Here is a 26,700-nt window from a genome sequence, read left to right as displayed (position 1 = left end):
CTAGTGTTATGTGAGAAAAAAAAACAACAACACATTATGCAAATTTCTTGAAAGAAATACTTGAGGACAAAGTTACTTTTGTTTTTCATTTCAGACAATTGCAATTACGTTTATTTGAACGGATATAGATATGTACAAACGTATTAGCAAGCATGTATATTTAAACATTTGCAAATCGGTACTTTTCTGTTCGAATTAAAAGATACATACAGTGTATATATTTTTTCTCTTGGTCAATCACGAAATCAACAAATGATGTGATAAATGTTAACGAATAGCCAAGAAAGAGCGTAGGAGGTCAAGAAGTGACGTCATCTTACCGTTATCTCGTGCACGCGCGCGAGCTCCACACACCTGATGGATCAGCGTTCCATCATGGTGCCTTCACGGATCCTCGGTTGTTTGAGTGTCACTTGGGGGACGTACATTCCAAGAGTGACAGCAGGAGGGGTTCTGTTTCCGTTTCTTTTCCTCTTTTTGTTTCGTATTCTGTTCATAGACTGAACACTTCCGTGCTGTGCTCAAAACGAGAAGAAAGTCTGAGGGAAGGCCGACGTCTTTTGAGCGTCCTCAGGTCTCCCTCTCCCCCTCGGAGATTCGCGGTGGTTGGTGCGCGGACGTTAGCTCGAGCAGCTAATCGTTCACCGGCCACTCGGCAGGCTACCCGTTCTAGAACGGGTTCGGGTTATAGTGCCGACGCCGGTGGGTTCTGCGCTGTCTGGGACTCGCTGTCTTTCTGACTTTCACGGACGGGTGCGTCAGGACGCGGAAGTGGTCGCCATTCCGATACCAGGTGGCAGTAGAGATATGGAAGCTAACTAACTAGCTGCCCACTCAGCCACTGCGGCACTTGCAAATCGCCAGCATGCCAGCAGGTAAGAAAATTAAAATGTTTGACTGCAATGTCGATGAACACCTGTGACGTAGACGCCGACGATAACAAGTTTAAGAGCAAATATTCGTGGTGCGTTTAGTGCCCCGCGGTCGTTTGGTCAGGGTGTGTTTTGACAACAAATGATCCCCGCTTTAATGCGGGGGATGGCTTCTAGACCCTCCGCGATTCGTAAATAACCGCGATGTAACTGCTATGTGAAGATTTTTTCAATCTATTTACATGTTAAACAGGTTTTAAACTGACTCAAACTTTACAAAAACACATGTTTTAAAGCAGAGTAAGTTCCAAATCTACCCACAATATATGAAAATACAAAGAGATCAGGACTAGACAGTTTCTCATGTTGTCCTACTCTGTTTTGAAGGTGTAATGTGCTATAGGACCTATATGGTATTTTAAGCTTTACACTGTTAAGTATATGCATATAAATGATGCAATGTTACTTTTGGCGCATTGGGATATTAATGTCACATTTATGATAAAATATTAGTTTTTTTCATAGCTAAATTTCTGACCAGGAAGTGAAAGGACGTGTTCACTGAAACCCCGCCTCTCACTGTGTGGCTGCCATCCTCTCTTCATGATGTCGTTCTAAAGCCAACCACCACCACGAAACAACAAAAACAAAAATAACATTCTAGCGATCAGAAATGGGACTTTTTAAAAAAAAATCGTGGAAAGTCCACATTTTACTTTTCATCGATGCTGCAATTTGATTGATTTTTTTTTTTTTTTTTTAACTTTTCAAGTAAATTAGTATTTAACATTTATGTGCAATACGTTTTAAATTAAGTCATAACGGTGCATTTTGTTTTCATATTTCTCTAAACATTGTTTTCAAACTAGTGACATACAATATGAAATATAAAATATTTGATGAACACTATGGTACTGTACTTTAAAGTTTGCTCATTTTGGCGGTACTTAGAAAGCTAAGTATTTTTTAGGCTGTACATGGTGTAATAATTTTTAGAACCACTGTTCTAGCAAAACAATAATAATATTGAGAAAATACAGCAAAAATAAAGCCGATTAACAAGCCAGGCCATGGCAGTGTTTTTTGACACCCCTCCTGGTCACACAGTCAAGGACTAACGTTGTGACAGCGGTTGATTGACACTTTGCTAAACTCAGACAGCTGTTTCGAATGTTGAGCGGTGAACTCCCCCCAGGAGCACACCTGTGTGACCCGCCAGTAACCAGAAAGCTGTCGCCATTGATTTCAAGGATGCGGATTAGTGTCTGGGAAAGCTGCAGAATGGCTAAATTTAGAACAGGTGTAGGTAGAGACTTGGCAAGGCTCACAGGATTCCCCAGCCGGTGATCCAAACCTCAAACAAATGTTTTGGAAGGGATTGTACAGTATTATGGAAAACACATTGTATTCATTTTTTGTAAAAGTCACTGACATTGAGTAGTGCAATGTTTTCAACCTTGTGTTGATAGACCTAACCAGAAAATAATCTGCACCAAGAAATTTGAAAATGGCACACTGGGTTTCAGTGGATTCAAGTTTTTTTTTTTTTTTTTTTTGTGGTGGGAAAAATGTGCTTTTTCATTTATTTATTTTGCATATGTGTGAAAGAGTGTAGCTGCTGATGTGGAGTAAACATTTCTGACAGGCAAACTCATTTAAACCTACTTACAAATACTTTTAATTGATAGTGCAAATATATTCGGAATTTACAAATACGTCCTAACATTCTTGAAGACTGAATGCAAAAAATCTAGCATTATTTACTATATGCCACAGAATTTTGGCTTGTGCTAAAAAAAAAAAAAAAAAAACCAACACATTTTAGGCATCTGGCCTACATTATACCAGTGTGTTCAAAAAATAAGAAACCATTGTTTATTCATAAATATTATCACATAAATGTTATTTTGATCAAAAGTGTGGAGCTACTAAAAAACTCATTTAAAGGTATTTACAAGTGTTGGACCGTATACGTTGGAATGTATTTAAAAGTACATTCTACCATGTTTTCAATTATGTTGAAACGTTTGTGGGAAAAACTCTTGAACATCATTTTTTTTTACCCCGTTATGGTGCAGCATATGTTCAAACGCACTTGTAATTTCATTTGAACATATTTGCAAGTAGATCCAAATGAGTTTCCCAGTCAAAAATGTTGCCTCCATGTTTCCTACACCTGTGATTTAAGTGCATATGAGATTTTATGAGTTTTGATGCTTCTCACGCTTCCTACGATGATTCAAGCGGGCGGCCTCCATGTCCTAATTATTTTGAGCCTCCGAGACTGGAAGTAGATGACGAGTGCTATTAATAAAGTAACGCATGTTGCGCTCTAGAGGCGCTCATTATCCTCAAAGTGTTAACCACTTCAATTAAGTCATTATGGAAGACAAACCCGCAGCCACCACGCAAGCAGTCAGCGGGCGCTAATGGAAACGGCTTCACGGAAGGAACGTCGCCTTCGAGCGAGGCTGCTGCCTTCAGATACGAGTGCCGTTTAATACATGACCACACTCATAACTTAAAAAAAAACATCAAATCATCTTTCCCAGTGAAAATGAATGGAAATGGCATTCATTTTTTGCCAAAATTTGCCCAAGTTCTTTTAATATGTGAGGTAACTTGACATTGCAGTTTCTGTGGACACTTGCATTAGAATGATAAAAAGCCAAAGCTGAATGTAAATGCTGTGAATTTAAACATGGGATATCATTTCATGTAGCAGTATTTTGGGAAAATCTACATTTTTTTTCTGCTCTTTTAATGCTACAGATTCATTGATAATCCGAAAAATAGTCGACAGATTACACAATCCTAAAATAGTTCGTATTTGTTAAATTATCTGTATCCAGGTAGTACCGTATTTTACCGAAATGATTAAAACTACAACACTGATTTGCTAGTCCATCTGTTACATTTTTATTGTGTGTTAGCATCAAGATAAATGGACTTTTCCAAGGCAACAAAGTGAATTTATCGTTGTTAACTTTTAAGTCTTTTCATGAAGACGACTCTTCTGCACACCTGGTTAGCATCATGTGTGCATTGTCTGCACTCATTATCCTGCTACTGTATCAGTGAGGCCCAGCTGCAGTCCTGCAGTTACAACCGCGCCACTGTGCAGAGTCTGCTCAGTCGGCATAATTGCGCTCCATTAGGATGATTAAAACAACACACGCTCAGTGCGTGCGTATGTGTGTGCGCGCGCGCGTTTTGCGTGTTGTCGGTGGGCCAGTCGCGCCTTTTGAGCATGTTAGCAAATTCGTGTAGCACTGCAGCTTCACCTGCAGCGTGCTGAGGGGAAACACTGCAAGGTCAGAGAGGGAGTGGGCGAGCGAGGGCCAGTCACATTACAAACAGCGGAGAGAGCGAGAGACAGACATCAATGTCCATCTGACAGGCGAGGCTCCGCTTCATCTCCTCCAAGATGGACTCTGAGAGCAACGAGTCAGGTAGAAAGCTACTTTGCTACCACCGGTGCATGCTCGCGGACGTTTGTGTGTGCGTTTGTGTGTGTATGTTGAGAGAACCGCGGTTTAAGTCTTAGTTTTGAAGCTGGCATGGCGGTTGGCAACTATTGAGCTCACTGGCCAATCAAACGCAAGCATACAGAAGCTGGACAGGTGCTACTACCAATGAAAGTGAGGGTGCAGACTGATGAGGTCACAGCAGGTGTGTGTGTGTGTGCGCATGTGTCGGTATGTGTGTGTGGAAGTGCTAGTCTGTGAGTACAGTGCACTCATGTTGGTGCTACAGGCCAGCAGATGTTTGATTGGCAGAAAGCCTGAAGCGTCAGAGGACATTGAGCTTGTCTTTCATGCCTGGTTAAGTCCCACCCACTTCTGTCACACACGTACTCATGCACTCACACACACACACAAGTATCTAGTTGAATATCCAAACTTGGTCTTTAAAGGAAGAAAAGAGCTTCTGCACAGCAGTTGACTAAACACGCACACACACACACACACACACGCACACACACTAAATTTGCAACATTTACTGGGCTGAAAGATTTTGAGTGAACAGGGCGACAGATGAGGAGGCTGAGACAAAATGGACGATAGGAAGAAGAGCAGCCTCGTTATGAGCTGGGTTGTTCTTTTTCACGCACCGCCTTTTCTTAACTCTTTCCATCACTTTCTTTCTTTCCATCCTCACGTGACATCTCCATACTTTTTTGTTTTAATGTCCTTGTCTCCTTTCCTTCCACTCCTGCATCTTTTATCTTCTGTACTTGCACTCTTTTCATTCCTTACATACTTGTATTCCATTCTTACACCAATTCCTTCCTTCCTTCCTTCCTTCCTTCCTTCCTTCCTTCCTTCCTTCCTTCCTTCCTTCCTTCCTTCCTTCCTTCCTTCCTCACTTTGCTTTCATTCTGTCTCGTTTCTTTCTCCTTTGTCTCTTCTTTTTTTCACATTTTTTTCCTATATCCTTGCCCCTTGTGCATCCTTCTTGTCTTGCTTCCTTTGCTTCCATTTGTGTATCCTTTCCTCATTTTTTCCTTTTCATCCTTTCACTGCATCATCCTTCCTTTTCTGTTCTTCATCACCTTCCTACTTTTCATTTGTTACTTGCTCAAATGTCTTCTACCTCCTTGTCATCTGTCCCTTTTTTTTCTTTGGAGGCATTCCTCAATTGGACATCCCGTTAGCTCCACTGTGGAATCTCCTTTTTTCTTCTTCCTCCTCCTGGAAACACCAAACTTTCGTTTACCACTTCCTCCTGCTATTCAATCATAATGAAGCGCGGACGCCTTGAATTCTTGATCTGAATTCTACAACAGTGTTCCCTTCCTGAGTTGCGCAAAGCAGATGACATCATCTGACACCTTCTCATGTGCAGATGAGACATCCCGTCTCACAATGGGGAGCTAGCATGTGTGCCCGTGTGCATGTCATCCATACTGACTGCCAAGTATAGCGTCTACCTTGTCTTCCTCTTCAAAGGTTGCAGAATTCACATAGAAGCTCTTCTAATCTCCTGCGTCTTGACACACCTTTATCTGTCTAGTCTGCATGTGCGTGCGCGTGTACATGTGTGTTGTGTCGAAAAATCATTTTCATATGTCAGAAGAGGATTCGTATCGATTTTGAAATGATATTCCACGGCAGGGACCACATCAGGCAGCGGCCATCAAAGTGAATCCAACCATGGAATGCATACTATATGCAGCACATTTTCTACACTGATACGCATGGTGAACACTTAATTTGGTTTCCATCTAATGATAGCCAGTTAAAAAAAAACAAAACACACAATTATGTGAAAGGAGCTGTAACTTTTTTTTTTATTGTTCCATTTGTACACCCATTGATCATTGCACTGGCATTTTGCAGCCGATACCAATAGCGACGATTACAGTTAGCTTCACATGGTGAACTTTTGGCCCACACTGGACTATCCTGGACAGCAACTATATGTTTTTCTTTTCAAATTAAGAGCAAATTCATTGGAAAATGAAGCAACATTGTGATCAATATCAGCCTTGTCATTAGTGAGACCATTTTACGGCATACGAGCCAGAAATAACACAGATGATGTTACACTACTTTCTGGAGTTGCTGACTAAAATGCACATTTGATTTACCTGCTAATTTACTGTTTGTCGTTGATTACTCGCCACTGTTGAGCAAATTAGCTTAGCGCAAAGTATTCCCCCCACAGTAGTCCTCAAGGAGCAGGGAAAGGATGATTGACTGCTGGATGTAAACTGCAACAGTCTTTGATTGTCCCAGTGGACACCGTAGGCCACGTTTCTCCTATGAAGCGCATAACCCATGCTCACCTTGTGTCGTCTTTCTTGTATGGAAGCAACCTGACTCCTGCCGTCTCGTCTCAGCTTGCGACCCGCGGCATCGCCTTTTCAAAAGCTTGAAAGCTGAACCATGTAGTCGTGCATATAATGACGTGATGCCAGTGTGCGGCCATTGCAAGCACTCTTCCGTCGGTCACAAAGAAACGTTGTCTGCGACCGGTCACCAGCATGTCGTCTTTCTGTGTGCGATTGCACGCCGATGTGTGGAGGGTGTACGGACGGGTTCCTAGCGCCGAAGCGGACCAAACTTTCAGATATACACACTCGAATCAAGCGCTGCTGAAATCTGGTAGGTCGGATGAAATGTTTTTCCATCAGATGACAAAATCGGGATGTTTTGGCTCAATTTCGGCTGGTTCGTTGTCTTTAAGGCTGTCAGAAAATGAAGGTGTGAATTGAATCCTGACATTTTTAAATGTTATATCCTAGCATTGTATTGTGCTCAACATTTCGAGAAATGTATCAATTTGTCTTTGGTGGAGAGATGCAACACACATACAGCAATTGTTTGGACGATTTTAAATCTTCTTAGTTTGTCTTTATGACTGCCTCCTGTTGGCCAAGGCGGAAACACCAGGAGTAGCCCAAACACTTCTAATGAAGCATTAAGTTATGATGCACAATTTGTTGAATGCTTTACATTTGTCTTGGTGGTATGTCTTATTTATTAAACGTTGGTACTACATTTGCAGTGGTATTTTATTCAACAACTTCAGCAGATAGAACATGTGACAACATCTTTTACAGCATTTTAAAACAAACAGCATTTACTGTTTCCAGAGAATAATTATATATTGGTATTTAAACAATGACACCCATTTTTTAGGATTATTTCTTCTTTTATTTTGGAAAACCTCAACTTGGTCATTAAAATTGGCCATCTAATGAATCTGTTAGGTCTTAATATTTATTTTCATTTGATAGCACTCTTTTCATGATGTTTTTTTTTTTTGGAAACTAGTCACAAGAGGGGTTGAAAGAATTGTGGACAAAGTAAAAGCGATCAAACGTCTGGTTCTGAAGTGCTCTAATCAATATTTTGAATGCTGGCTCTGTTGCCATGACAACCAAAGGCAGCCAATTTGAGTCCGTTGTAGTAAGCACTTGGGGGACAACCCGCCAGGTGAGTAAGTGCAAAGGCCTCTGGGTAACAAAGACGTTCATTAGATGCAGGTGGTGACTTTGGTTCGGCATGATGGATGGCGGGTTCGCATGGATGTCATCCCAGAAAAGAGTGGTCGCTGCTTCAAACGTGATCCAAAATACACATCCCATGACAAGGACACCACAACACAGCCATAAATTTTCTAGAGCATGGTTGTTGTGTTTACGTGTGCTGGAATCTATCTCTACTGAATTTGGATGAGGTGTGGACCAGTTGCCGGTCAATGGCAGGGGTTTTATAGTTTGGCTGCCTGTCAATGGCACAATGCACACAGTAATGATAAACAAACTGGCGACCAGTCCAGAGTGTAACTTGCCTCTTGCCTGAAGTTATCTGATGTATCTCACCCTTACACGATGATAATAAGAATGTCAGAAAGTGGATGAATGAAGTTTTAAAGCTAGCTGCCTTTAAGCTAACATGCTAACAATCTGTTGTGTTGCAGGAGTGTGCGGCTGCTGCGGGCCGTTGCGGCCTCGCTACAAACGTCTGGTGGATAACATCTTCCCCGAGGACCCCAAGGTGATATTACGCTTGCTTTTAAAATTGCAGTGAAGCTAACACCTAAGCTAGCTCATAAGCTAGCTCTGCTTTCCAATCAGTCCAATTAAAGGAAAATTCCAAAATGTAAGGATTTTCTTTTAAAAGGAAGTTCATGGGCTTAAACTTTTTTATAGTCGTGTGACCAGGTCAGACTGATCTCTACTCTCCTTCCACCTCCTATCATGTTGCATTATTATCATTTTGTGTTATTGTGCCTGGTTCAGGACGGTCTGAGTAAGTCAGATATGGAGAAGCTGACCTTTTACGCTGTATCTGCTCCGGAGAAGCTGGACCGCATTGGGGCATACCTAGCAGAGCGCCTCAGCCGCGATGTGGTGCGCCATCGCTACGGGTGAGTCACATAGGCTATGCTGCGTGTTAGCATGGGCTATTGACCTTTCAAGAGATTACAGCGAAAGAATGTTTTTCAGTCAGAGTGCACTCGAGCAAACGGGATCTACGGTTGTAGCCTGAATAAAAACAAACATGTCCTGCGTGTTAGCATCATGCTAGCATTATGGAACTGCATTTTCTTTGGCCAGTTATAGGCCAACTAACCATGTTAGTCTTGTTAGCACCATGTCAGAGCTGTATTGCCATTATGATACTGTCATATTAGTGACATTGATACTTTTTTTTTAGGTATTTTCTGAGCTGATTAGCTTGCTAGCCTCTCCTCTGCCATTTCTCCTTGTATGTGAAGGTTTTTTTGTTTTTGTTTTTGTTTTGTTTTTTAAGCTAAAACCAATATGTGTGTCTGCTTAGGAACGTGGTGATTGCCATGGAGGCTTTGGATCAGCTACTCATGGCTTGCCACTCACAGAGCATCAAACCATTTGTGGAGAGCTTCCTGCACATGGTGGCGAAGCTACTGGAGTCCAGAGAACCGGACCTGCAGGTTCTAGGAACCAACTCGGTGAGACATCTATGCATATAAGATAGGGAATATTATGCAATGCATAATAAATGGATAATTATTTTTTTCCTGATATAAGAAGAGAATCTTTCATTCAGTATATATGAAGGAAACAATCATTGTTTCCTGCTTTATTTACGGCTCGCAGTGAATGAGTTCTCTAAACAAATCACTTGAATAAAAAATGGTGCTTTTAAGTCAAGGTACCATTAGTAGTCCTTTTAAAGTCCTCTTCAGCCATGTAGCTTATCAGAACTAAATGCAAAACAGCTTTTGAGTTTTTGTGGCCTTTTTGAAAAATAAAGGCGGCGACCAGTTAGCCTGCAGGCGCACGTTAGCGCTTAGGCAGCTAATTGAACGTAACGCTGCCACTGAAAATGGCTTTTATCACATCCCAGGGAACACGTGGCTAATTATTATTATGATTATAATGAGCCGGCGAGAGCCGCCAGCAAATGTCAGACGCGCCGCCACCTTCACACACCATTCAAGGTCAATGCAAAAGAAGGAGAATAAATGGACAGACTGACATTTTATCTGCTTTCCAGAATTAAAAAAAACTAGTCTCCATATAACTGTCCACTGGCTACCAGTCAATGTCATAATATATACACAAACAATTGACTTGTCCCCACTCAGGGTTAGGCCACAAAAGACAGATAATTTACTGGTAACCAGTCACTCTCAGACCAGAAACAATTGGACCAGTTATCAATTCGTTTACAGAGCAGATACAGACAAACAATAGACTGGTCATCTGTCAAAGTCCAGACAATGGACAAACAATGCATTGGGAGACAGTAGCCAGTAAACATCAGGCGACAGAAAAATCATGGACTGTTCACCAGTCAGTGTCCGGGCAGGAATAATGAGCAATAGCGCTGACCGAATGTGCAAACGCCACACAGATTAAAACCCAGATATTCCGACGGTGAGGCAGGCGTGCTGCGCAAAATCTCTCCTTTCATTTAAATTTTTTTTCGTTTGCCTGCTCCATTGTGGGCGGTTCAGCATAGCAGGAGGCTGAGCTGCATTATTTACCAGTGTGATTTTTATTTATGACTGCTCTTTTCTTTGGCGAGTGGTCTTTTTTCTTATTTGTCGGTGGTATTTGGAGGCTGATGGAGAAGCGGGCAGGTTGGAGGCTGGATGGCGCCTGGGGGTTCACTCTTGGGCTAATGACATTTTCCCCACAAAGCGGCCACGTCTGCCGTGTAGCGTGTGCTTCGACCGTGTGTGTGTGCGTGCGTGTGTGTGTGCCTGCGTAGTTTGTGTGGGCTCATTGATGCGTCACAGTGCAGGAAAAAGAAAAAGAGGGTGACTTGAAAGCTGCTCATTAGGCATAGCAGTTATTTATATATTGTTCTGTATGGCTCTTCTGCTATCACTAAACACACACATACAGTATACTCTATATGTCTATATGTATATATAGAATATATACGTGTGTGTGTGTGTGAGTATGTATTAAGAAACTTAGCGACAGCTAACATCCACTCCTGAGTGTTAATGACAGATAACAACAGCCCAAAATGGTGATTAACCGAAACGACTACTAACCTGGAATGATCTCTAATATTTGACAACAGCTAATAACCACTAATGATTGCTAACAACTAAAGGGCCACTAACAACAGCTAACGACCACTAACCACTTCTACAGCTGTAAAGCACTAACGACCATAAATGACCCACAGCAGATAATAAACACGGAAAAAAAAAAACGCCAGCAACCACTAGAGACGTCTAACAACTGCCAACGACCACCACTAGGGACCTCTAACAGCTGCTAATTCTCATTATGGCCATAACAGTGCCAACGATGCTAGTGGTGTTCCATGTCAAGCTGTAGCTGATGATTATTATTCATTTTTCCCCCTGCGCCCAGTTTGTGAAGTTTGCCAACATTGAAGAGGATACCCCATCTTACCACCGCAGATATGACTTCTTCGTGTCTCAGTTCAGCGCCATGTGCCACTCCACCCATGAAGACCCGGACACCAGGACTAGGTTGGTCCCTTGGGTCGCAGGCCATCCCTCAACTAATGAATATTTTACTTGTACTTTTATGCCTATTGAACTTGACTATAGGTAGATACCTATAAATTATATGTTGTATACAAATGTGTGAATGTCAATCTAGATATATACAAATAGATTATAGGTATGATGAGAAATACAGTCCTCAAATGTCATGTAAATGTATAGATATTAATGGCATAAGATAAGATGGTATAAAACCTTTTCAAGTTGAAGGCTTTGTTTAATTTAATTACAATTTGTTTCGATATGTAGCAATAGTTGTATAGATGTCTGTTATGTTGGAGATAATGCTGACCCCAAATATTTTTTTTATGCGTTGACCTCAGGATCCGTGTGGCGGGCATCAAGGGTTTGCAGGGGGTGGTCCGAAAGACAGTCAATGATGAGCTGCAGGCTATTATTTGGGAACCACAGCACATGGACAAACTCATCCCGTCCATGCTCTTCAACATGCAGGATGCTGACGAAATGGAAAGGTAACAAAACATATCACATTTAAACACCCTACGCTGGCACCTCGAGATACGAGCGACCTGACTTAAAAGTGCAAGTGCATGCACACTGTTGATAAAATGGCACTCATGTTCATACGTTCTGTAGCCTCTGCAAAGAACTATAATTAATGCCATTCTGATGATCTGAAAAAGGACTTCAGGCAGTATGAATCCCACTTGAGTTCAAGGCAGGACACGCCCCACTACAATATGATCGTCTGCTGCAAGTAGGCCAGTGGTTCTTAACCTTTTTTCAGTGATGTACTGCCTGTGAAATATTTTTTTTTCAGCTAAGAACCACCTAGCCAGTGCAAAGCGCTTTTGGATGGAAAAAAATAACCTAAAGCAGGATGCTGTCAGCCCTGTCTGATTTACGCATTTTTGGATCTACGTTCATTGTGGTATCTTTAGGCGTATTCTTTGCAGGAACTCCAGAAAACATATCATGTAACGTCATCCGTTTTACTTCTGGTTTGTGTTTAAATTGTTCCACTAATGACAACGTGACAATGTATAAGACTTAACAAAGTAAAGGCGTACAACATTTGGCAAAGGAGTCACTATTACACAATTTAGTGGTAAGGAGGTTTATGTTCCAATTAATTTGCTCTTAAATTGAAAAGAAAATGCACTGCTCCCGCCATAGCATTTGAAGCATTGTATTAGATTTGCTGATATCTGCACAAAACCTTATTAAAATCTCACCTTCCCCCTGAACGGCCTTCACGTACCCCTACGGGTACTCTTACCCCCATTTGAGAACCGCTAATCAAGGTAATAAATTGTGTATCTGGCTGTCTTTTACTGCCCCCAGGTGGTCAAGACGGGCCCACCATAAGGCTGCGCGTTCTATCGATGCATGAATAGAAAAACTGTTCATCTCTTTTTTTTTGTTGAACTAAAAGGCGACTTCTCACATTCTTTTTTTATAATAAATTCCAATTTTACGGTGCTGCTATTTTTAAACATTATTAAGCACGTCGTGACGATTTTGTGTTGGGTAATGCCGGAACAGGCTAATGAGATTTCCAGTCATTTCAATGGAGAAAGTTGATTTAAGATATGGATGTACTGAGTTAGTTTCTTTTCACCATCTTGCTGGAGTTGTTTCCATGTCAACATAATTCTATTTTTAGACCTGGTCAGACATTTTCCTTCCTTTTTCGTCTCCCTGCTTTGGCAGCTTTTCCCCGGGTAAGGATTATTATTTTTCTGCGCTAGGAGCTCTGTTGCAACTAGAGCATCTCCACATGTCGCCGGTGTCCAATTATCCGGCTCAGATTGACCCCGCACCACCTCTCTATGCCATTTTTAATAGCGTCCTATTCCATTGGATCCTTGTAGCCGCCTAATGATCTCACGCACTTTTCAGTGGGCAGATGTCAGGTTCTATTCCTTTCAAGGGAATTAAAGGCAAAAATCGTTTTTGTGTCTGTCAGGGTGGGTGCGGGACATCCGAGCACACCTTGTGTGTCCGGGCAAGACGGCGACGAGAACCCGTCCACGTTGGCCGAGAGCTGCTTCAGAGAACTGCTGGGACGCGCCGCCTATGGAAACATGAACAATGCCGTCAGACCCGTGCTTGTGTGAGTAAATACACAGGCTACTGGGGTTGCATAGAAAATACAGTAATATTTTGAACAAAATTCTGGGGTTGACCTCCCCTTTAATTACACTTGTAAGCAACACATATTCAAGCTACAGTGCTTGAATTAGTTATACGCACAGATGCATTCAAATTACACACTTGTAATCTGCGCGCACAAATGCTATTCACAAAAATGTACACATCAAGTACAATTGCATAAAGTACAAGCACAAGTAAACTAACCCCCTGTGAAATATTTTTACCAGCCACGACTCCCTAACCACCGCAAAGTCAATTTGAAAGGAGGGAATAAAGACAAAACAAGATTTAAAACAGATAGAATGTGTAACATCATCGGTTTTAGTTCTTGCTTTTCTGATGGAAAAAATGTGTTGCTAATGACAATGCATATCCATATAAACGCATACACGGTTTTGCAAAGCAATCACAATAACACAAGCAAGAAGTTGCTTCATGTTCCATTTACTTTGCTCTTAATTTGAAAAGAAAGCTGTAGTGTTCCTGACACAGCATTAAAAACATTAAATTAGATTGTTGATACCTGCAGAAAACCTCTTTGAATTACCTTCACATACCCTCAGGTGTACACGTACTGCCATTTGAGAACCGCTGATGTAAAACACACACACGCATGCAATCAATGGATTGGCCTCGTACCCATTAGTTTGCGTCGTATTGCATGTCATGTAAAGTGAGAACTATTGAGTTATTAGTTGCATGTTTATTGTTCATTTTCAATCCATCAAGCAAATGTCTGACCGCCTTATTAATGATCACTCGTTAATCACATGCTGATCTCAAGGTTGACTCTCGATCTTGCTTGCATTCCTTTGGGGGGAGGGGGTCCAAGGGGGTCTTGTGCCCTCCAGTGGTCAGTGTCGGCGTTGTGTTGAGCGGCCGAATCTTAATGACTGCACGGCTTCTCTCTTTTTCTCTCTTGTGGTGTCACTAGCCAGGATTCATCTCCTCCCGCAGGGGGAGGATTGTTGCTATAAATAGAAGCACTGGGGTTCATCATGGGGGAAGGAGGAGGAGGGTTTGGGGGAACTTCACATTGACGTCACGTTGGACTGCAGCTTGACTGAGGATTTATGCCTTCCTCTTAAAATGGGATGCTGTGCTTTTTTCATGCGCTACAAGTCACAATTGACACCATCAAGATGTCCATTAGGACGATTGAAGGAAAAAAAAAGTTTTTACTTCACCCAGTGTTGGCAGGCTGTCAAGACTTTTTGTTTTTTCATGCATTTTTTGTGTGTCTGTACTTATGATAGATGTCTAAATTTCACGCCATAAAGTGAAACTGCCCAAGGGACTGCATCTTCAAACTGTAAGATAAATTAATCTTTAAAGGACTTAAAGACATATTATCATGAGACTTAAATGGCCAATTCAGATCAAAATAGCAGATTTAGGTTAGATGCACGAAAAAACAAAAAGGCTAGACTGTGAAAGGTAAGCTCATTTAGCATTAACCTTGCTCAGCATGACAATCAGGGTACGTCCATATGATTGACAGGTACCCCCCTCCCCCCAGGACCACTGCTGCATAACACCAGCAGACCTCAGGGAGGGAAAGGCGTTACGCCAGCTGCCATCTTCCTCATCGGGAGGCAAGTGGCAGCTGCGGCATGCAGACGCGCCGGCCTCCGGGAGGAGGGGGGTGATGGCTAGGTTGCCATCCGGGGAGGTGTGGGGGGCATGTCGGTGGACCAATCTGTCGGCCGCCGTCTGTCGCGCGTGACCTTGCATCGACTTCCTGTGAAGCGCGCGTGAATTAATCGCATGACGCTTTTGCGTCCGCAGTCATCTGGACAACCATCACCTGTGGGACCCCAATGAGTTTGCTGTTTCCTGCTTCAGGATCATCATGTACTCCATCCAGGTCAGATTTCTCATCCATCCCCCTCTACTTATTTCATCTACCTGCCTAAAAATCTAAACTAACAGACTCTATATTTGCCCCCAGATATATTGCATTATAATCAGAATAAAGTAACAGCAATGAATTATTCGATAAGAAACTAAACAGGCACAACTTGCACAAATTGAAAAAAAAAAAAACCCTCCGGAGAATCTTTGTGCAATAATTATATGCCGACACAATACCTTCCTTTTATGATGACAATGGATTGTTGAGTTAATTACTTGAGGTTTAATCAGCTTTCAGACACGTTAGAGACCTATACTCCAAGATGTAAAAGGTGTCAGTGGCTTTGCTAATTGACTCATGAAAAGAATCGATGCTCTCCAGAATGCTTTCTGAGCTCATTAGGGTACACCAAAGTGGATGAAATTTGACATCCCCAATTCAGTATTTATGCTGTATTTCTTTAAATTCCATGAAATAATGACTATGATAGTTTCTCTAATAAAATAGAATGCCCCATTCAACAACATAATTTTATCTTTGAAACTTTAATTTCCTTTGACTAGGGTTTTCAACATGATTTGGATGGGAAATACCCACAAAGGAGTTTTTCAACCTGTTTTAGTGAGCCTTAAAAGCCTGGCAAGGAAGACTGTCTGCTTTCTCATGAATATTCAATATGAAAAACAGGTTCACTCTCTTTGGTAGTTGCAAATATGTGGACAAATAGTGGCCGCGAGTTGTAGACTTTTTCCTATTGTTCCCACTATGGGAAACGTTGGCAGACTAACTCAATAAGAAAACCTTAGAAATTACGAATAAACAATGTTTGACTTTTGAATGTATTCTGTAGCCATACTCTTTCTAAAAAAAAACAAATGACAACTATTTTTTTTAATGTTTTTATTTATTTATTTTTTTACAAAAATGACTGTGTTGTTTTCCTGGCATTGTTGCAGGCACAGCACTCTCACCACGTCATCCAGCAGGTCCTGGGCCACCTGGACACCCACAACAAGAGCACTCCCAGAGTACGCGCCGGCATCGTGCAAGTTCTGCTGGAGACTGTGGCCATCGCCGCCAAAGGCTCCGTGGGTGAGTCTTGGCGAGCTGCTCATCCTCGGAAAAAAAATAAATTAATTAAATGTTCCTTCTGGATGAATCAAGACACGGAGTGGACCCAGACACCCAAAATTCCTTTGACGTGATTTGGGCGTTGGAAGCGAATGAGTCAGCATTCACAAACCTTCATCTTGCCACGCTCCATCCATCCATGACCAATTCTTTCACCCATATCCAAATCTTATGATTAAATCCAATAATTAACAAGGGACTAAATACAGTGTAGAGGACCACCACACTGACAGTTTGGCCCTTGTGCAATCACCTTTTTTATTAGTTGTGTGTTTTGTTTCTCCCCAATATTTTTTTTCTAATATTTATTTTGGTGGAAGAGGGAAAGCCAATCTGTTGTTTTTGGTGGGAGCTTTATTTCCTCAGAGAATTTTGCTGTTTAGTTTTTTGCTAGTGTGTATACAGTGAGCATAAATTATATGTGGATTATTATTTTTCTAATAGTTAAGCCGGCCTGGTCCCTACCCATTCAAATAGTGTCTAACCGCATTAGTGCTTCTGCACACATTGCTGGTTTTGTGTGTGTTTGTCTGTGTGTTTCACCACCTCTATCAAAACAAACAAAATGTCTGCTGGCCAGGAAGCATCCAAGAGTGTAAAACAGGGGAGGCAGCGGACAGCGAATATGCCACACCTCCCAACCTGTGGCTCGGTATGGCGTCAAACGTCCCCAGCAGGACAGATTTTACATCAACATGTAGCAGGGCTGGGCAAAATCAGATTTTGATTGTCTGCTGATCATTGCTGCTATTCAATTGGGTGACTTTTTTCATTCTTAATTTATTCATTGCCAAAGACATATTTATGTATTTTTAAGAGTACACACACTATTATTAAGTAATCAAGTAGTAAATCAATGTAGTTCTTAATTTAAGTAACAGATGACTTTATTACAAAATTCATTTTGTATCAGCCATTTTTTAGAACCTCCTTTAGCCAAATAATTGAAATATAATATAAATAACTACTTAGGATTGGTTGTCTGGACTCTTTAAGAAAAAATAACAAAACATTAACATCAATTATGCCTTTTGGGATTAAACGGATTCAAATGTTTTTTTTAATGCTGTTATAAAATGCACGTGCATAAAGTATTATGTTTAAACAAACTATTATACATGAGAAATGTCACAAATGGAAAGCCAATTAATATATGGTTAATTACTTATTAAACCTTTCATGTATCATGAGCTAGTTGTGTGTCCCATTTTTGAAACTCACATATGGCTCCAGACCACAAAAGATTGCCCAGCCCTGTTGTAGCGTGTGCTAGCACGTACAAGCATAGTTTGGAGAAGTGCAGTTGTAGTTTGTGAGAGTGTCCGTGGTGATCTTCGAACATATCCGCCCATTGAAGTACGTCATGCCTCTAACTGACCGCTTGCTCGCATTTAGGCCCGACGGTGCTGGAGGTGTTCAACACGCTTCTTAAGCACTTGCGCATGAGCGTGGACATGGAGTTGGGCGAGAGCTCGCGCAGGAACTCCGCTTGCAGCGCCTCGTCGGGCCGCGGCAAGGAGAGCGACGAGCGCATTGTGCAAAACGCCATCATTCAGACCATCGGTACGAATTTGCTCCTTCTCCTGTATTGGCATGTGCCAGTGACGCGCTTTTCTTGGGCACCGGCAGGATTCTTCGGGGGTAACCTGCCAGACTACCAGAGGGCTGAGGTGATGATGTTCATCATGGGCAAGGTGCCCGTTTATGGGACGCCATGCCACACGCTTGACACAGTCAAAATTGGGTGAGTAGCAAGCCAGTCAACACTGCAAAGCCAGCTACTCCACCCACAATCCTACAGTACATATCTCATCTATTTACTTGCTTGTCTAATCCACCTATCTGCTCACTTTTTTTTTTCGAAGCAATATCTGAACAGTATGGCTTTAACCTACTGTGTCATCCTTCAATAGCTGGCAAACATACAGTTGTGCTGATAATAGGGCTGTGTAAACCTATGAGCTAGTGATAGATCGGATTTTTTTTTTTTTTTTCTGGGCTGATACCGATTATTCGTAGGAAAAGAATTCAACCCTTAAAGGGACAGTGTGTTAGATTTAAGACTGTTTTTTATTAAAAAAAATAATTAATTAAATGATTGTAAATTTCAAAAACTTGCAAATCAATTAGTTCTTAATGACCAATAGTATGTTTTTAAATATAATCATAGGTCTAGTTATCATTAAATTATAATACATGGGGGGTGGCACTTCTCCGGAGGCGGCCATGTTTATATATATAATATACATTATATAATATACATTTTTGTTGCAAAAATCTAACAAAAAGTCAAGGGATCTCCAGGGGACATCAGCATGTCTTTATAAGTTAAAAGAAATCTTAAACAGGTAAATAGCTCCCTACAGTTTTCTACCGTTTATAAAAAATCAAAATAACTGAATATACAGTTAAGTACTTCCACACATGCACACTTTCTCATCACATACACAGTCCCTGTTCTTGTAACCGCTATCCTGAATCGCCCTCTCAGACTCCTGCTGTGTCAGCGTCCTGGCCAAAAGGAGGGAAGCTAATCCAGCAAACGTGCTAACAGCAAATCCTCCCCTCGCAACAGGATTAGACCCCCTGCCATCCCCTCATTGCGGCACCCACCCCATCACAAACACTGATGTTTGTCTGATGCCACAGCAGCTGCTGACCTTGTTCTTGTTTGGTTTTTCACCCTCCGGGGCTGATGGCTTCAGGCATCAAGGCACCAAGAGGATCCAGACCATGTTGCTCAGCTCCCTCATCATGGTCAGTCATTACAAGATATACTACTTAAATCCGACTTTATACTTCATCCCGACATTAGCTTCCTATCTCGAGTGTAGTCCCGAAAGGTGGTTGTCATTCAGAGTGAACAAAAACCAGTCCAGTTTTTTGTTGTGGTTCTAGTTCAGTTAAAATGTACCTGTCCCAAGAATTATTTTTTTTTCCGTAGTAAGTGTAACATACATTGTAGTATAGAGGAGGTACTAGTCCCTAAAGAATGGTCTTATCCTAAGAGTATAGTCTAGTCCTAAAAGAGAAGATTCTACTCTCCTTGTGTTTACAGTAAATACCAGGGCCCCAAGGGTAGGCACTTGGTACAAAGAGAAGTTTTGTTTTTTTATTTATATAGAATATAGTAGTTTTGAGTCTCAAGAGAAGGTACTAGTCTGAAGTGCAGGTACTACTTATAAGTTAAGCTTCTGGTTCCCGTCTTGCTTTGATTTCCGCCTCTTCCCGCACGGTGTTTCCAGGTGACATCGGGTTTCAAGTCCAAGTCGATGTCCGGGGCTCTGCCGCCACCCTTCCTGGACCCACTCTTCTCCATCTCTCTGATGGAAGACAGCGAGCTGCGTCAGCTGGTGCTGGAGATCCTGCACAACATCATCGACCGACACGACAACCGCGCCAAACTCCGAGGCATCAGGTGCCACCGACGCATCATGTTGTAATAGGCAGGAATGCTGACTTGCGCTGAAGGCTAATTTGGTCATTTTTCAATGCAAAATGTTATAAGCTTGATGCTAATTAATGCTCTTCGGTAGTTGCTCAATGTGCCAAGTATTGCTACATGCTAAATGCTAGTTGGTAAACAATGCTATAGATTGATGGCTAAATGCTGTACATTCAGTACTGGATTTCCAAATATTCGATGCTGGACAATGCTACCGATTGATTGCTAAATGCTGGATGCTAAACACTTAATGCTAATTTTTAAACATCGGTGACTAAATAAAGCTAATTGTAGCGCTAACTAATGCTGATTGCAAATTTCCAGATGCAACATAATGCTAGGTATTTGTTGCTCGGCTCAACTTTTTAACAACCTTTAGTTCTGTATTTGGAGTTCAAATCAGGAATACAAAAACAGTTAAAACAATAAATAACATTAAAACTGTAAATACCATAGAACACAAATGTAATGCAAAATGCTTCATGCTAGATGGTGAACAAATTCATATGTTATTTACTCTAAACTTAAAAAGGACAAATGGCAGATGCTAACGTGGACTGTGTTTGTGCCAAGGATCATCCCCAACGTGGCAGCTCTGAAGATCAAACGGGAGAAGATTTCCAAGCAGGACGTGGCCTTCATGAAGAAGGTAAATCATGATCTGTTTGTTCATTGTCACAGAAACCCCCCCAAAAAATCATTCATTGATCGCCGCCAAGGAAACTAAAAGAATGACTCTGTTCTGGCGCTGTTGCGTTTGTCAGCACGGCCAGCAACTCTACCGCCACATCTACTTGGGCTGCAAGGAGGATGACAACGTTCACAAGAACTTCGAGCTGCTTTTTACCACGCTCGCCATTCTCACCATTGAGCTGGCTAACGAGGACGTTGTTGTCGAGCTTGTGCGCCTCGCTGTTGCGCTGCAGGTACACGCCACTTTATTGCACTGTGTTTCAAGCCAGAGTTCACGTTGGAAATAACTGAGGTATGTGTAGGACATGGCTCTGTCGACCGAGGAGAATTTGTCCATGTGGCTGCGTTGCGGCGTACTGGCCTTGGTGGCGGCGTACCTGAATTTTCTCAGCCAAATGATCGCCAACGCCGCCTTCTGCCAGCACGTTAGCAAGGTCAGCATACCTACAGCACTTACACCAGCATGGATGGGGGTCGAGAACCTTAAATACTCATTCATTTTGACTGTGTCCCCACAGAACCGCTCGTAAAAACAGAAATATAAACATTGAATTTGAATTTTTTTTTCAACCTTTTTCGTTAACTTATATTTATCCAGGCAAAACAGGTTAGGAACAAGTTTGTTGTTTTTAACTGTGGCTTGACAAGAGGCAAAACCTATTAAAACAAAGCAACAAATTAAAAAAAAAAAAGTAAATTAACTATGAGGGTGTATACAACTTCTGACTGGTAATGACATCCACATCTGAAAACATTGTAATATGATGTTAAAAGATCACCATCATTTTCATATTTTTACAATTAAATTAGGAAAACAAACAAATTAAAATTTAAATTAGGTTGATAATTTGGTTGTATTGTGGACTTTCAGGTGATCGAGCTACGGAACATGGACGCCCCTTATCTTCTCCCTGAGCACGTCTTCCGGGACAAATGCTCGTAAGACTCCTTCTTCATCTTTTCTGTTGTGATCATCATTGAATGCTCCTCCTCTTTCTTGACAATGATGTCACCATTACTCAATGTGGCTTGTGCAGGCTTCCCGAATCCCTGGACAAGGATGATGCGGCGCTCTTCTTCCAGAGCGCCGACATGGCGGAGAGTCTGGCGGGAGCCGGATACAACGCCGACAGACTCAACGTTCCATACGTGCCGCAGGTCACAGGTAACCAACGCACGTCTTCACTTTTGACCTCCTCTTTTTTCGCTTTGAGAGTTCAAAAAGTCCGGACTGACATCGCTCTCCCGTTTGCTCACATTTTCTCATCCGATCGGCCCAATCAAAGTTCTACCCGACTAGTTGTTACGTCTAAACATCCACAACGTCTGCTCAAAAATTTGGAGCTCTGTGTCTTCTCGTCTGGAAGTCCAGGAATGTTCCTGTTGAGAAGTGTCAAGTGACTTTGATGTTTCCCTCTTCTGTCAGTGCTTTACACGGTGGGAAAAATCCTGCACAGGTGCAAACAGACGTCCAGAGGTAACCATAGTAACCGTAGTAACCATAGCAACAGACCACCTACGTGACCGTTAGATCAGGGGTTCTCAAACTTTTTGGGCTCCAGAAATAAAGTCTTCCAAGAACCCTCCTAACAATCTTAATTTGAAATTGGTCATGCAAAAAAATAACAGGCCATGTTGGGGCAGTTCAGTCGCATCCATCTTTGACAAAAGTGGATTATATTTTGATATTTTATGTTGCTGCCAGACAGAGGACTTGACAAGAATAATTGTTTGTTTTTTTTTTTTTTCTAAATCCACCATTTGTTTTCTTGACTTTGCATTTGCTGGGTTGGCAATAACAAATGAAAAATGTCTCAGCCGTCAACAAAAGCATCAAACGATTGTTTGGAGTCGTTATTAGTCAAAAAAAAAAACAAAAAAAACAAACCCTCATAGTAAAGCATCTTTTTGTGGACATTTTAAAAATATACCAATTACCAAATTACTGTATAATTAGATTTAGGGATGTTCAATGCCACTTCAGATCAGTATGAGCACAATTCTTGAGTAAAAACCGATACGATACCCCAGTTTGAGAACCACTGCTTTGCAGTGTTGTTTAGTCACTTCCTGTATACGACGCTCATGCCTCACGGCTTGTCCTCGCCCGTCCCCGTGGCTCGCGTGGACTCACGGTGAGTACTTAATTTTGTTTTTTTATGTTGTGCTCAGAGGAAGTCCTTTAGCTTGTGTTAGTTTGTTCGTACTGGCCTCATACAGTAGCTTCATTTTATCCTAGGACAAAAAAAATCCTTCTAAACCTTCAGCCAGCGTTTTTTTATTCAACTTGCACCAACTGCTACAGTAATTATAAAACTATTTTTTCCTGTAATGTCTGTAAAGCTAATACAAATATATTGTTCTTCGGTCAAAACAGAATTATAAAGGAACAAGTTCTAATTATTGAACCAAAACGTCGAATTCCGTGACTATCGGTCCATTCATTCTGGTCTCTGGTCATGGGAAAGAAAATGCCAACCGTTAGCGTCTGCGGTCCTGATTGGCGTTAACCACCTGGTGTCCCTCCCACAGATGAAGAGCGCCTAACCAGGAGGAAGAGCTTTGTGGACACCATCTCACTGCAGGTGGACATCCTGGCCAGCAGCCAACCGGACAAGGTCGGTACACAAGTTGCTCCAATTATGCAAATTAGCCCGCTAGCAGCTAGCCTCGTGTTTGCCTGGTGGACATTTTTTTACCACCAGGGGAACAATCGTGAGGATCGATATTAAACACTCATTTAGTTGACATTATTTTTGGATTATTACCATAGTATATGTTAGAACAGCTGTGCATTGAGATGCAAATGACCTAAGTTGTAAGTTTTGCATTTTGCACTGTACTCAAGCATATGTTCTTTAACCTTCTCAAAGGACGACAAGTACTGTATTACTAACTAAACTAAGTGCTTAAAGTAATCAACTACTTTAGTATTCTAGTACATTAAGTGATCAGTTTTAGTACTTTAAGGCCCAAAGTAAACACTTTAGCTCTTAATTAACTAGAGTAATCAATTACATCAGTACTCAAGTACATAAAGTAATCAATTACTTCAGTACTTAAACATGTCTGCGATTGAATGAATTAAACTTGTATCTCGAGGTACAGCTACATACATATATTTTGTTGTGCTAGCCAGTTATTTTAGTGACATTTTGTTATAGTATTTGGAATTCTTGTATTTTCATTTATGGAAGGCTGCTCTTAATAACGGACACTTTGTTGTTGACCTACCATTAACATTAAAACTTTGTGTGTTTAGTCACAGCTGGCTGAGGAGATCACCTTTGAGACCCTGAAGAAAGCTATTGGTAAAAAAAAAAAAAAAAATTTGCATAGAATGTAAATACCTCGTTCTCATTGTATGTGTGCGTATGCTTCGGTCAGACACGAGTGTCCTGGAGGATCAAGAGCGCGAGCGTCGTCGTCAGGTGATGGAGAAATTTCAGAAAGCGCCGTTCGAGGAGATCGCGGCGCACTGCGAGTCCAAGGTACCCGTCAAGGAGCGAAAACTGTGACAACGGATTTATTCGGGACGCCAAAGCTCACCTAACTTCTATTGTGCGTGTGTGTAGGCCAACATGCTCCACGAGCGTCTGGCGCACATCTTCGAACTCACCATCAGGTACGCGCGGCGACATCAATCAATGTTCACATTGCGCTAATCACCTGAGATGCCCGTCCCTCCAGACCCCCTCCAAGTCCATCCGGAGTGGTATCGGTGTCCTCGGGCCACACCCAGCACCAGTCGGTGCCCATCTATGAGATGAAGTTTCCCGACCTGTGCGTCTACTGAGTGCGTGTCCACACACAAAACGCAAACACCGCTCGAATTTTCATCACCATGGTAATGCACCGAAATAGCAAAATATCTGCACTTGACTTTACTGTTGACTTTGTGAGCCAAAATCTTCATCTGTCACTAATATCCATTCATATCTAAACAATCATCAGCAATCACATGATGACGTTATCATGTCACCGTCTCAGGCTGCGCTTCCACTCCAATGTTGTGGTAGACTTAAAAGCGTACCCTTGAACAATTTTTGTTGTTGGCGAGCACGGTACAAAAGCGTTCAGCGGCAGCTAGCGAAAGAGAGCAAAACAATCTCCTTTGTTGCTTTGAATCACATGTGAAACAAGCGGAGGAAAAGCATGTCGGAAAGATGCTTGAGGAACTGGAGTTTGTTGGCGCGACGGGTTTTTGATGAATCCACAATAAATTCAAAGGAAAGAAGGCTTCAGGAACGGTAAAAAAAATCCGAAAACCAGGACCAACCCCTTTAAAAAGACATTATTTCTGAATTAAGAAGTTCTAAAAAATCCTGTGCAGATAGAATTGTCCAAAATGCATTTATAGATTTTTTTTTTTTGCTGTCAATGGCGTTCAAAGACTCAAACGAACAAAGAAATTTGCTTTTAAAGGGACAGTGTGTAAGATTTAGACTGTTTTTCATTAAAAAGGAATACATTAAATTATTGTAAATTTCAAAAACTTGCAAATGATTGTGTTCTTAATGACCAACAGTATGTTTGAGATCTATAAATAGGTCTTGTTATCGTTAAATTAGACTACATGGGGGGTGGCACTTCTCCCGAGGCGGCCATGTTTGTTATAGCTACGGACAATGGTAAATGCAGCACCTGCAGCACTACCTGCAGTCCATAATCAAAAACGCTCTAAATCTTACGCACTGTCCCTTTAAGGACCTTTGGGGGAAAAATTTGACAACTTAAAACAAAATGGTTGTCCTGGTGACATAATTTAAAGACCTGAAGGAATATTTTTTTTTATTAATCTCCTAAAAATGAAGAACTGCGCATTGAAGAACCTCGAATGACTTCAGAGAACTTTGAAAGAACTTGGAACAAGTCTGAGCATCTTTAGAAAGTAAATGCATAAAACTTGAGTGAAATAACAGGAAGTTGGTCGTGGAACAGCTGCAGGATTTCAGAATAAAAGCCGGCCTCGAAATGAATGTCAACGTCACTTTTAACGTGACGACCGCACTCCGCACGCATGATGCACACAAATGTATTTTATCAAGTGCAGTCGAAAAATTGGGAGATGATTTTTCTAAGCAACGGTCTTACTTTGTGAATGTCATTTTAGCACTAGATCTATTTTTCTATCATCGCCTGCCAATTTCAACTTGATTTTATTGCAGAAGACAGAAAGTCTGTTGTCACGTGTTGACGTACTTAACTTACGCTAATGCTGTTTCTGCGACTAGACGAAAAGTCACTCTTTATATTTGCTGATCAAATGTGCTGTTTTTAGTCCGCTAATTACAAACGTACATGCACAGGTCTAGATAGCGCGCCGTCTTACATTACCACCTCAATCGACATTTGTCAGGAACGTGTAAAATGAATTAAAACTGCTGCATTGTGAACTTGACGGGCTCCAGTTTGTTCGATGCGTGACGGCAACTTCAGCTCTGGAGTGAGAATTCACTGTTGTCTCCAAACTACCTTTAGGGGACAACAGAAATGATAAACACAGCTTAAGTCTGGCCCTTTAAGAAGTTCTGTATGGTGGCGCTCAGGGCTACGGAGACTCCAGGGGAGATAGCGGAATAGTTTTGAATGAATCCTGATTGATTATGGAAAATTTTGCATTTTAATTGACCGTATAAAACGTTCAACTGCATTTTTTTACACAAGAACGCTCCCAGCATTTTCTTGTCTCATTCATCTTCTGATCAAGTAGAATAAAGATGGAGACACACAGGAAGAAAAAAATTCAACAGATCAAATCATTTTTGTGTGTATGTGGCCGTTGAGTGTGGAATCTTCGTTAAGGAAGTCACTTGGAAAGTGATTTGTTGTTTGTTGGCTAATCATTATTGTTACTGGTAATAAAGTTCTCTCCGCGGTCTAGCGTGACAAAGTGTGTTTTCACTGATGGCTACATTTGGGCAACCATATTTATAACCGCTTCCTCACTAGGTTCATTATTTTGATTTAGATTGTTTATTTAAATTGCGTCGAGAAGTTGTTGCAACAACAACATTGGCAATTGATGCTTTTTTTTTCCCCCACCTTCTCCCCACTCAATCCATGCATTGATTGGTTCTCAACCTTTGACCTTT

The 26,700-nt window shown here is 41.5% G+C and overlaps 1 protein-coding gene across 5 annotated transcripts; it reads left to right on the top strand.

Annotated features, from left to right (window-relative positions):
* The first annotated feature begins 353 nt into the window (after nucleotides 1-353).
* Nucleotides 354-26,488, top strand: efr3a (EFR3 homolog A (S. cerevisiae)). 5 transcript variants are annotated; one of them, XM_088428760.1, is made up of 25 exons: nucleotides 354-875; nucleotides 8,304-8,380; nucleotides 8,626-8,753; nucleotides 9,167-9,317; nucleotides 11,206-11,327; nucleotides 11,687-11,836; nucleotides 13,294-13,440; nucleotides 15,270-15,348; nucleotides 16,293-16,428; nucleotides 17,048-17,119; nucleotides 17,863-18,030; nucleotides 18,097-18,211; nucleotides 19,173-19,224; nucleotides 19,713-19,885; nucleotides 20,486-20,561; nucleotides 20,677-20,838; nucleotides 20,908-21,039; nucleotides 21,477-21,544; nucleotides 21,643-21,770; nucleotides 22,032-22,082; nucleotides 23,138-23,223; nucleotides 23,868-23,916; nucleotides 23,993-24,096; nucleotides 24,181-24,230; nucleotides 24,296-26,488. In XM_088428760.1, exons 1-25 carry the CDS (start codon nucleotides 866-868, stop codon nucleotides 24,399-24,401), a joined length of 2,592 nt encoding a protein of 863 aa, XP_088284886.1. In that variant the 5' UTR covers nucleotides 354-865; the 3' UTR covers nucleotides 24,402-26,488. The 5 variants fall into 5 exon arrangements, with proteins under 5 accessions (XP_088284886.1, XP_088284885.1, XP_088284888.1 ...); XM_088428759.1 differs by lacking the exon at nucleotides 354-875 and adding an exon at nucleotides 4,285-4,324; XM_088428762.1 differs by lacking the exons at nucleotides 354-875; nucleotides 17,048-17,119 and adding an exon at nucleotides 4,285-4,324.
* Nucleotides 26,489-26,700: the final 212 nt, after the last annotated feature.

The sequence above is a fragment of the Hippichthys cyanospilos genome, chromosome 12, assembly GCF_059441005.1.
Source record: "Hippichthys cyanospilos isolate Australia breed blue-spotted pipefish chromosome 12, RoL_Hcya_1.0, whole genome shotgun sequence".
Lineage (NCBI taxonomy): Eukaryota > Metazoa > Chordata > Actinopteri > Syngnathiformes > Syngnathidae > Hippichthys > Hippichthys cyanospilos.
The sequence above is the reverse complement of the archived record's forward strand: the minus strand, read 5'-3'. Positions and strand labels throughout refer to the sequence as shown.